Below are 12,396 nucleotides of genomic sequence, written 5' to 3'. Positions count from 1 at the left end.
CCCGGCCCGGAGCCGGCGGCGCGCAGACCCGGGCGGCCAGGGGCGCGGGGCTGTGACCTCATCGGCCGGCGCCGTCCCGCGGGGCCATGAGATCATGAGATGCCGGCGCTCGCCGAGGAGTCGATTTGTTGGGAGCGCGGGGACAGCCGGTCGCCCGCCGCGGTGATCTCATCCGGGCCCCGGGGAGGAGGAGGTAGGCGGCCCGGCCAGCCCGCTCCGCCGCGGAGGGGGATTAATGGCTGCCGCCGGCCGGTGACGTCACCGGCAGCGCCCGTTGCCGGGTAACTCACGGCCTCTGGCCCCGCCCCACACCTGCCGCGCTCTCAGCTCCAAAGAGTCTTGGCTCCCTCCTCTCTCTGCTTTTTTTTTTCTTCGTCGTCGTCTTCTTTTATTCTTTTTGTATTGAGGCACAACTTACATACCGTAAAGTGATCTAATTATAAGTTTACAGACTCGATGAATTTTTACATATTTATGTATCTATATGTAAAATATGTATATGTATGTCCATATGTTTCCAGATCTCAGCGCTCCTAAATAGAAATGTAATGCAAGCCACATAGATAGCTTCACATTTCCTGGTAGTCACAATAAACAAGTAAAAATGGAGCAGGTGAGATTAATTCTAATAATATATTTTATTTGTCCCAGTATTTCCAAAGAATTATTATTTCGACAGGGAATTAGTGTAAAAACTTTAATGAGCTGTTTTGCCTTTTTGTTGTTTTTTCCTAAGACTTTGAAAATTTGTGTATTTTATGTGTGCATTTTATACTTTCAGTACATCTCCGTTTGGATTTAGCCACATTTAAAATGTTCGGTGGCCACATGGGACTAGTGGCTACTATATTGGGCAGCGCAGGTATAAAGCATTTCCAGTACCCAGAAGCCTCTTTCATTCCTCCTTTGCTGGTCAGTACCCTTACCAAGGTACCCATCATTCTGACTTTTATCATCTCTCTTCACTTTGTTTTCTCTCTCCCTATGCTTCATTTTAACTCCCAGGGCCTGCCTAGCAGTGGCTCAGAGCACCATCTGATGGATAGGCACACTGGATTGGAGCCCTGGCTCTACCCCTGTCTAGCACTGGGACAACCTGCTTTGCCTCTTCGAGCCTGGGTTTCCTCGCCTCTTAACTATTGCTCATCCTAACAGGGTCCTTCTCCAAGTATGAGGGCAGTATGCGGGTACTAAGTGTTCCAGAGAGAGATTTATCACGCAGCTGTGAGCCAGCCCTTCTTCTCCTTCCGTTGGTTTCTTTTCTCTTCCTCTTGTCATTCTTCCTGTAGCTTCGTCTCCCACAATCTGTTCCTCCCTCCTGTGCCTCTGTTGAGCTTTCTCACCTGAGAAATGGGAATGGATCATGACTAGCCAGCCACCAGGGGAGCCGTGGGTGTGCAAGTCCTGGCCCAAGGCAAGTGCTTGACAATAAGATTACTTCCTTCTCGTTGGCCTCCTCCGCTCCTGCATGGTCTCTCAGGACAGGCGCCCTTTTTCTTCTGTCTCTATCCTTTTCTTCTTTTTTTAATTTTTTAACGTTATATTTAATTTTGAGAGAGAGAGAGGGAGAGACAGACAGACAGAGTATGAGCAGGGGAAGGGCAGAGAGAGAGAGACAGAATCCTCGAAGCAGGCTACAGGCTCTGAGCTGTCAGCACACAGCCTGATGTGGGGCTCAAACTGGTGAACCATGAGATCATGATCTGAGCCACCCAGGCGCCCCTCCTCTTTTCTTCTGCCCTCCTTCCCTCCTCCCTCCCTGCACTCGCCTCTAGCCTTCCTTCCGTCCCCAGTCCTGTCGACACTTCTTTCTGCCACCACTCCTGGCCACATTGCTGCGAAGTCACTTTCCTAGCGCTTCCCGACCTGCAGCCTTCCCAAGACAGAGAAGAAGTAGACTGGGCGCGCCCACCTCTCGGCTGGGCGCGCCCACCTCTCGGCTGATGGCACCGCTCGTCAGAGGCCACTGTTCCTCTGTTTTGTCCTGAAGGGCTCCGAGGCCCCCGGGCAGCCTTCAATCCTAAGATCTACCATCCTCCTTCCCCAGAAAACAAGTCTTTGTTTTCAGCCCCTCGCGCCAGCCCAGTCCGCCCATTTCTGTGCAGGAAGTGCCACCCGTCCAGGTGGCCATCTGAAGCTAACCACAGTCCAGGGGGAGCAAAGCAAACGCGGGGAAACCGCAGGGGACCCTGAGGGGACCCTTCGTCTCCCACCACGGGAAAGGAAGGCTTCGCAAGGAGGACCGGGTGTGGACCTGTGCTAGTTCCGGGAAGCTTTCTGGCCTGCTTTTCCCCGAGGCCCTCTCCCTGCCGTTCTGGGGAGGCTGTCCGTCTGGCGCCCCGCCCACACCATGACCATGTGACTGGGCCCGACCAATCTTAGACGCCCATGGCCTCCTTTGGCCTCTGAGCTTCGTCCCGAGGATGGAGGCTTCCAATTCATTTTGGTGAGTGGGCCAGAGGAGAAACAGGTCTCTTCATATTGGAGTTGAAGCTTAAGGAGTGTTGGCTTGGGGCTGCCAGTGGTCATCTCTCCTACCAGATATAGTTGAATCTAGCACTTTCTACCCCTGTCACCTGCGACTGGTTACCTATCCTCTGTGCCTCAGTTAGTTGGCTCATCTGTAAAGTGGGAGCATTATTAATAGCACCTCTCTCAATGTGTTGTGTACAGAATGATGCCTAGCACATAGTTAGAGCTAAGAAATAGTAATAATTATAATCATCATGATCATGATTAACTCCTAGAGAGGGCCTGCTCTTGGCAGGAGTGCATGAAACTTACACACAAGAGAGACAAGCCGACAGATAGAGGAAAGAAGAGGAGAGATGGAAAGAACTGTAGAAGTATAGAGAGATCTTTGACCACTTTGTCGGCCCTCCTGGACCCAGCTGTCCTGGAACCAGAAGCCTCCCTGCCTTGGCAATTTTGTGACCCAGTACATCACGATCTTTCTATAACCTACTTCAAGTTAGCTTTCTGTCACTTACAGCTGAAAGTGACACTAAAATAGACACTCTTACACCAGGAGTTCTTGTAACAGTGCTTAGCAGTGTGGATGTTAGAGCTGGGTTAACACCCCCATCACGCAAAGCAGCACTCATGCCCAGAGAAGAATAACTTGCCCGAAGCCACACAGCTACAGAGGACGCACCCCTAGCCATCCGACTTCACACTGACAGTTTTAACACCATTTTACGTTGTAAATGGTTACCTATGAAGATCGGTTTTTTTCCATCCCACCTTCCTCATCTGCTCTCATCCTATATAATCACACTTAGTTAATTCATTTTGTCCAAAAGATATTTTACACGCATCACACTGTTAGTAGGGGCAGTGGTAAGCCCGTGTGCCATACACTGGACTCACACTCTGCTTGCATTAGCTCCTTTGTCCTCCCAGCAACCCTAGGAGGTATGTATTACTGTTAGCCGCATTTAACAATGAGAAAACTAAAGCACAGAAGGATGAAGTGACTTAGCCTAGGTCTGTCAGCAGGAGACAGTCAGAATTCAAATCCAGGTCCTTGGACTCCAGCATCTTCACCATTGTACTCGCTCAGATGCCACACATGGGGTATAGATATTACTTAAGCTTTTTTTTTAAGAGAGAGAGAGAGAGAGAGAGAGTGTGTGTGTGTGTGGGCGTGCAAGCAGAGGAAGAGAGAATATTAAGCATGCTCCACGCCCAGTGCAGAGCCCAACTCGGGCTCGATCCCACGACCCTGGGACCATGACCTGAGCCAAAACCAAGAGTCCACTGCTTAACTGACTGAGCCACCCAGGCATCCAGTCGCTGCCTTTTCTCATTTGTTGTAAATCACATGTCATGAGCCTTAGGAAAAAATACTTTGCACACTTGGTAGAGAGGAACAAAGCGTCAAATAATGTATTGGTACTATTATGAAAATAGTTTTGACCTCACAGACGCCCCAGACCCAAAGCAGAATAGATTTTGGTGTCAGGAGTTCTGTCAGGGCACGCCAGGGACAGCGTGTCTACACGTGATGTCTGGTGAGGCCGGGCCATCCAAGATGGCTTCTTCACCCACAGGTGTGATGCGTCGGCTGCAGTGGCTAGAGTGATCGCTCCGCCCAGGGTCCTACACCCAAGACCGGAGTTCTCACTGTTAGCTGGGTTCCTTGCTTCTTGCTCCTACCTGTTCTCTCAGAGACTCTCCCTCTTTCTAGGACCTCTTCTCATAATCTCTCCTTGTAGCTTGGGTTTCTCACAACATACGGCTGCCAGAGGAAGGCCATATGAAGTCTGCCCTGTATATCGTAAGACCCGAGTCTCAGACAGCAGTTCACCGCATTCAGGTGTCCTTTAGTCCTTCTGAACCTGACAGATGTCAAAAGAAGTTGGCATTTATAATGCCCATATCCTCAGATGATCCCGGCGTTCATGACCAGCTCCTGTCACACACAGAGCCCTTACCTGGTACCTGCATGTTAGGCTCATTTGCTGATGTAATCCACATGGTCACCTTTGGTGTCCCAGAGCCAGGTTGCACCTAGCAAGGGTTAAAATTTTCAGGAAACTTCCAAGCAGTTGTTAAACCCTTGGTAGCTTGAAATTGGCCTTGTGGGAGTCTTTATACCACAGAAATTGACAAACACACAAATCAGGGCCGTATTTTGCTGTTTTCATAGAGATCTGGCTTGCTGGCACACCAGTGCATGGACGTGCGTGCGTGCATGGGTGCGTGTGTGTGTGTGTGTGTGTGTTTATATACGTTCAGCCCCTTTACAGATGAAAAAACTGAGGCTCAGAGGTTAAATAATGGTCTAAAGTCAGTTTAGTCAGTGGCAGACCTGACCTTGGGGCCCCAGATCCCATTCTCTTAACTGCTGTGCTGTCCTGCTTCTGCAGATGAGACCAGGACGTAAGAAAGACAGTCATAAACAGACCAAGCTGCGTAAATATTCGTTATGAATTTTGGTGCAGGAAAACTTTCATCCCTGTCTGTCCATTCTTTATATATTAACGCTGCTAACGACAATCTGATTGTGTCTCCCCTCCCTCCTCACCCCCGAAAGTTCTTCAAATCCTCTTCCCCACCTAGATGCTTTCTTAACAGTCCTTCTCTGTTCGTTTCTTCTGCTTCTCAACAGCCCGCTCTCCTGCATTTACCAGCACCCCCAGACTCAGCCCTCTGTTGTTTCCTTGTTTCCCATTTCACTTTGGGCCTCCTCCCCCCCTCCATCCTTGCAGTAAGGAAGTCAGCGCAGAATCCGCCTTCCCGTCTCCACAGCTCCCGCCCCCCTTCATCAGAATCCCAGCGGAGACGTCTGCTCCCATTCTCCCTGTTCTCCCGCATGGGTGCAGGGCGGCCAGACGACTCACAATCTAATCGGGTTCCTTGTTCCCTGACACCCCAGAGAAACCACACATTCCATTTGGTGGTCGTCAGAAATAACATGCTTAAGAAACCTGGAATTACAAAGCTGCTTAATTAGAGAGAGATGGTTACACGGGGACATGCCCAGTTTCCCCCGGTGGTTGTGTCTCCTTCTCCAAGTGGCCCACCCCCCAGCAGCTAATTGCTACCTTGGGCATGGGTGCCACACAGGCGCTCACTCCCTTTATTTTCTTTCTGTGACATCGGCTTGCTTCTAAAGAGAAGTTCTCTCTCCCACCTCTCCTCCATCAGTGAACTTAAGAAGCTGACGTGAATAATGAGGGTGGAATCTTGAGCTTCAGAAAGGTCCCCAGCTATTAAACAAGCAACTACTATGTGCTAGATGCCAGGAACACGACCTCCAGGAGCCAAATCACCTCTGTGCTTGTGGGGTTCACAGTCCAGTGGGAGAGACAGACACTGACGTGGTTTCTTAGATATTGTGAGAAGCGCTCAGGAGTGATACAGTGGGTATCACAGGAGCACCTGATTTACCAAAGGGCTTAGGGAAGTCTTTCCAAAGCACGTGACAGTTAGCTGAACTAGAAGACGAACAGGTGTTAGCTCACTCCCTCCTCAGTAGTACTCCATCTGCGGAGGAAGAGCGTGGTCTGCATAGTAAGATAACAGAAGGAAGGGCCAAGAAGCTGATCTCTGAGCATGCTGTGAAATTCTGGGGGAGGGGGGCTGTGAGAGTCCCCACCACGGTTTGACTTCCCTGGCTTCTGACATTTTATTTATTTTTATTTGTTAAGTTTATTTATTTGGGGGGGGGAGAGGGAGAGAGAGAGAGCGGGAGGGGGGGGATGAATCTCAAGCAGGCTCTGTGCTGTCAGCAGTGGAGCCCATCACAGGGCTCGATCTCCCAAATTGTGAAATCATGACCTGAGCCGAAATCAAGAGTGGAATGCTTCACTGACTGAGCCACCCGGGTGCCCCCCCGGGTTCTCACAATTTTAGGGCGGGGTCGGCCAGCCACAGGCAGCAGGTCAAATATGCCCTGACTCTTGTTTTCGTTACTAGAAGAGTTCTTGGAACTCAGCCATGCCTGTGTGTTTACCTGTTGTCTAGAGCTGATGTTGTGCGACAAAAGCAGAGGGGAACAGTTGTCACAGAGACCGTATGACCTGCAAAGCCAGAATGTTCAGTCTGGGCCTTTGCGGGAAAATGTTGCCAATCTCTTATCCAGACCCACTCGTGGGCAAGTGGGAGGCTTGGAGTCTGGACCAGGGAACACGGCTAACAGAGCCTGAGAATTGGGGATCCAGAGACAGTGACCAAGGCTGAATAAAGGCAGCAGCGAGCAGGTGGTGGGTGACAGGCTCGGACCCCTGGCTGTCTGGCTCTTGAGGCCTCATTCTTAACCACCAAGCCAGGCTGGTCGTGCATGATTTGCCAGAGAGGAGACAGCCGAGCCTGTCCCCAGAGCCAGCCAGATGCCAGCCTGCAGGGTTTCCAGAGACACAGGGACACAGGACCTTTCACGAGGTGGCTGTGTCCTCACCCGCTATGAGGCCAGGCCGACTGAGCAGGAGGCCGCCCACCGGCATGGCACGGAGGCGGGGGGGCACTGACTGTCCTTTCTGTCACCTCGGCACTTCTGGAACACCTGCCCTCCCTCATCCTCCTCACATTTCCTTCATCATTCTGCCTCTTATCCAGTAAACGGTGCTTTGCAAACTTGACGTGCACATAGATCACCTGGGAAACGTTTAAAATGGAGACTGTGTGTCAACAGGTCTGGGGTGAGGTCTGCAATTCTGCATTTCTAACAAGCCCGCGGACGGTGCTGATGCTGTCTGCTGAGGGAGCACACTTTGGGTAGCAAGGCTTTCAAGATCAGCTTAAATGAACTTTTTTGTTTAATGTTTATTTATATTTGAGAGAGAGAGAGCAAGCAGGGGAGGGGCGGAGAGAGAGAGGAAGACACAGAATCTGAAGCAGGCTCCAGGCTCTGAGCTGTCAGCACAGAGCCTGACACGGGGCTCGAACCCACAACGGTGAGATCACCACCAGACGCTTAACCAGCTGAGCCCCCCCAGGCACCCCATGATCAGCTTAGATGACAGCTTCTCTTAGAAGACTTACCTAATCACATCTCCACCCCCACTCCCACCCCCCTCCCTCAATTCCAGGGCCCAGTCATGCTCCACTCTAGCACACTTGTACCACACTATATTATAATAATTTGCCTAGTGTCTGTCTTACTTATTAGGTAGTGAACTCCCTGCAGACAGAGACAAGGTCTTAGTCATCCCAGTATCACCAGAGTCTAGTGCTGTGACATAGTGCATGTCCAGTAATGGAAGGTAGGGTCCAGTGAATGGAAGGGAAAGAAGGAAGGAGGGAAGGAAGAACGGGAAGGCGGATGGATATATCAATGGATGCATAGCTAGGAGAGAAGGGGGAGAGGAAGAAAGGAAAGGAGAGTTTTCTGGAGGTTCACTGAAGTCAAGGAGGAGTGACAAGAGCAAGTTAAGGTTAAATTTTGGGAGAGACTGGACTGTTGACCCAGAATGAGATGGAACATGCAAGAGTTGAGAGCAGTGAGGGAAGCGTGGGGGCAGCTGAGGCTGAAGTGGTGCAGAAAAACAAAGCTCACGCCCTGCATGAGTATTCAGCAGAGCCCGGGGGCTGCTGTCGGGACCCGACAGAGCCCGAGGAGCCCAGCCATCCACTGAGCTCCTGTACCATTGTTCCCTCGCCCACTGCACCATTGGCAGGTAAAACAAACATGGCGGCCATCGCCCACATCTCTGTTCCCCGGTCACCTCCACCTTCCCAGAGGCTGCAGAGGGAACCAGCATTCCCCAGAAGGGAATGTATCCATGGGTCAGGGCCTGGTGGGAGACAGAGCGGGTAGAGGGCCCTCACAACGAGGACTGAGCCAGGCACAAAGGTCAGGCATTGGAGTGAATGGACAACTGGATGCCTTTCCTTGGTCCTTAGCAGAAGTGGGCACGTCTGCTTTGAGAGGCCCCCTTCCTAGGCCCAGCAAGATGGAATATAGCAAGGCGGATGCAAAGTTTCTGCCCTCACCCCAGACAGCATCCATTTGATGGACACACAGCATGTTCTTATAACCTTTTCCCCCTCTAATGTAAACCTATGCTCAGTACAAAAAAAAAAAAATTGGCAAAGGCAGGAAAACACAAGGGAAGTGTTTCTGCATTCTGTATCCTTTCCACTCGGGACTATGATGTGAGCATTTCCTCGAGTTAATAGGTCTTCTTCACCAGGATGACTTTTTACCTTTTAATTTGGAAAGTTTCGACTTAAAGAAAAGTTGTACTTAAAAATCAGTACTGAGAGTTTGCACGTACCCTTCACCCAGCTCCCCCCAACATTAACGTCTCGTACTACCACAGTACCATGAGCAAAGCCAAGAAAGCAACATCATTGCCATTACTGTTAAGTGACCTACACGTCTCATCAGATTTTGCCAGCCTGTCTCACTAATATCTTTCTCACAGTCTAAGATTAGTGAATCCAAGACCCCACACTGCATCCATCTGTCCTCTCCAATCTGACAACGCCTTGATCTTGTCTTTGTCTTTTGTGACCTTGATGCTTTTGAAGAGTGCTGGACGTTTCTTTGGTAGAATGCCCCTCGATTTGGGGCACCGGGCTGGCTCAGTCGATTAGGCATCCAACTCTTGATTTCGGCTCAGGACATGCTCTCACAGTTCATGAGATCAAGCCCCCACCCCACCCACCCCTGTCTGGCTCTGCGCTGACAGCGTGGAGCCTGCTTGGGATTCTGTCACATAGCTCTCTGAGCCTCCCCCACTCATGCTTGCTCTCTCTCTCTCAGAAATAAATTAATTTAAAACAATAATTTAAAAAAAGAACGCCCCTCAATCTGGATGTGTCTCTTGTTAATGCTCCATCAAGGTTTTATAAATTGTTGCAGAATAACCCCAAAAGTGATACTGTGTTCTTCTCGGTGCATCACAGCAGGGGGTCCAGGCTGTCACTGTAACTTACCGCTGGTCTAAACCTTGATCGCTTGGGGTATTATGCGCTGCGTTTCTTCACAGTAAAGTTGCTCTTTTTCAGGATAATGTTTGGATGGCGGTTCAGGTTTCCGTTGTAGATCTCTATCATAACCAGACTCTCAAGGTGTACATTCAGTTTGTTACTTGTTTCTGTTTGCACTGTCACAAAGAACCAAAGACCGCTGCAGCGACTGTTCCCGTGGGCACATCTCGACTCCCATCCCTGATTATTTTGCTAGAATAAATTCCTAAAAATAGAATCCCTGGAGCAAATGCTGTTCACCTCTTTAAGGCTACACATGTCTGGGGCAGGGTTGGTTGCTTCTTTCTGTTTATTTGTTTCAATCCGCTTTACTGAGGTGTTTTTCAATACAAAACATGCAGATTTGAGGCATGTATTTCAGTGAGTTTGGGCAAGCATATACCCTTGTGTAACCACATTCCAATCACAATGCTAAATAGCTCTCTCCCCCAAAATTCCTTGACACCCCTTCCAATGCCCTCTTCCTTACCCCAGACAACCCCTGATCTGATTTCTATCACTACAGTTTAGTGTTAACCTGTCCCAGGATTAATAGAAATGAGAACTGTACAATATATTTTCTCCAATAAACTGCCTCCTTCGACGGGACACAACGCATGGGGGGTTCATCCACGCCGTTGTGTATGTCAGTCCCTTACTCATGTCTAGTGCTGCGTGGCATTCTGTCCTACAGATATACCACAATTTGTGTGTCCTTCCCTCCACTGATGGGCGTTTGGGCTGTTTGCAGTTTGGGGGTATTGTGAACAGAGCTGCTAAATGAACATTTGTGTACACGCAGACATGTATTTTCATTTCTCGCAGGTACATACCTGCAAGCAAATTGCTGGGTCATACATAGGTGTGTGTCCAACTTTATCAGCCCCAACAGGGTGGGGTTATTTCCATCTCATCTCATAGCACAGGCTGCAGAAAGCTCGAGGGACTTGTCCCAGGGCAAAGGGAGGCAGGGAAATCGAAGCTGAAGAGTACTGCCCTGTGCCAGGCACAGTGCTGGTGCTCTTCCGGTTTCTCTCCGGGAGTCTTCAGGGCAGCCCTGGGAGATGGGAGTCGTGGCTCCCGTTCTGTTGACGAGGAGGCTGGGGTTCAGGATCTGGCAGCAGCGTAAGCTTCGAACACAGCCCTGTCTGAATCCGAAGTGTGTCTTCTCTGCCCAGAAGCCGTCCTGCCTCCGTGAGGACAGTAGGTGGTGGAGTGGGGAAGAGAGCACCCGACCCCTCCTCTGGGCCTGCCCCGAGCGGCGCCCTGCGGTCCGTCCTGCCCGAGCCCCCAAGGGCGGGCGCCCGTGATGCCCTCGAGACAAGGGCAGCCTGTGTGCAGGGCCAGGGGCCGTGCCCAGAGCCACAGCAGGCACCCGGAGTGACCCACGCTGCAGCCCTCCGACAGAAGTGTCCAGTTTCTCCCTCCGTGAAATGCGATCCTGGGAGCTTTGATCCTTGGGGCCGGTGGGCAGCGGGTGAGGCCAGCGGGCAGGGGCCATGTCTCCCCAGTCACATCGCAGACCCATTAGGAGCCGGTGTGAGTGCTTTCCGAAGCTGATTAATGGCCTGCTTGTGACCTGGAACGTCATTACTGCCCAGGCTGGGGGACCCCCCGGCCGCCTCCTTTGGGTCTTTACAGCTAATCATAATTGATGCTTTCTGTGCGGTTGTAGGGCAAGTTCTATCTGGTCATCGAGGAGTTGAGCCAGCTGTTCCGATCGCTTGTCCCCATCCAGCTGTGGTACAAATACATCATGGGGGACGACTCTTCCAACAGCTACTTCCTAGGAGGGGTCCTGATTGTTCTCTACAGCCTGTGCAAGGTGAGGTGGGCCCGGGGAGCAAGAGGGCGGGCCTGTGCTTCTGCTGGACCTGGGTGGGGGTGGGGCAAGTGAGGAGCTTGGCATCTTTTGTTTTGTTTTGTTTTGTTTTGTTTAATGGAGGTAACAGTCACACAACACAAAATTAACCCCTAAGTGTCCTACGGTGCACAGTGACATTGAGCTGATTCACAGGGCTCTGTCCCTTCACGTCTGTCTAGGTCTGAGACATTGTCATTACCCCAGATAGAAACCCTGTGCCCATTAAGCCGTCCCTCCCTGTTTCTGCCCACTCCCCGCCCCCAGCCACTGGCAGCCAGCAGTCTGCTCTCTGTCTCTGCAGACTCACTTATTGTGGACACTTCGTGTAAATGGAATCCTGCCCTATGTGGTCTTCCGTGTCTGGCTTCTTTCACTTAGCATCATGTTTCCAAGGTTCCTCCACGTCGTAGCATATATCGATGCTTCATTCCTTTTTGTGGTTAAATCCTCCCTAATTTCTTGCCCATGAAGCTCACCATATGCTCTCCTGTCACGTATTTCCATTATGACTCCCATATGATGGGCGAGGAGATGGGGGCTCAGAGAGCAGCCACTTGCTCGGCGTCACTCAGCCCGAGATTGCAGAGTGAGTGTTGAGCCCTGGCAGTCGGCTTCCAAGGCCTGGAGCTCTTACCCGCAGACGTGCCCCCCAAACTCGCTTCCATCCCTCTTCAGGTACGCACCCTCATGCCTACAGGCGGGATACAGTGCTTCTCTTTCCATCGTGGGCGCAAGTCAGGTTTCCTTCCCCCGCATCCCCCCACCCCAACCATAAATACATCCTCCTCTTTCTTCTTCCTTCTCTATTTCTGACTCTAGAGAACGCTGGGGGAATCCACGTGTTCTTCCCTTCCTTCCTCCCAGCAGGGCTAGCCAGGCAAAGGCAACCCATGCCCCGTCAGCCACCAGAATTCCATTGCCTGCTGATCCCGATCACCGGGCAGTGGCTAACTGGAGTGCTGGCCAGGCTCAAAAAAAGAGTGCTGGGATCGATTAGCAATGCCGTGCTGGGCTTGGCAGCAAGTGCTGGGATTGATTAGCAATGCCTGTCCTGGGCTTGGCAGTGGGGAGAGGCAGTATGCATGCTGGGTGTTCACTCTCTTGGTCCAGGT

General features: G+C 51.2%; 1 protein-coding gene across 1 annotated transcript in view; it reads left to right on the top strand.

Annotated features, from left to right (window-relative positions):
• Nucleotides 1–12,396, top strand: part of RNFT2 (ring finger protein, transmembrane 2) — a 62,526-nt gene that overhangs the window by 37,043 nt on the left and 13,087 nt on the right. Inside the window, exon 8 of the mRNA XM_029922823.1 lies at nucleotides 11,096–11,245. Coding sequence (XP_029778683.1) covers nucleotides 11,096–11,245 — 150 coding nt within the window. The remainder of the gene's footprint in view (nucleotides 1–11,095; nucleotides 11,246–12,396) is intronic.

This window comes from Suricata suricatta, chromosome 14 (assembly GCF_006229205.1).
Source record: "Suricata suricatta isolate VVHF042 chromosome 14, meerkat_22Aug2017_6uvM2_HiC, whole genome shotgun sequence".
NCBI classification, from domain to species: Eukaryota; Metazoa; Chordata; class Mammalia; order Carnivora; family Herpestidae; genus Suricata; species Suricata suricatta.
This window is presented reverse-complemented; position numbering and strand designations above follow the sequence as displayed.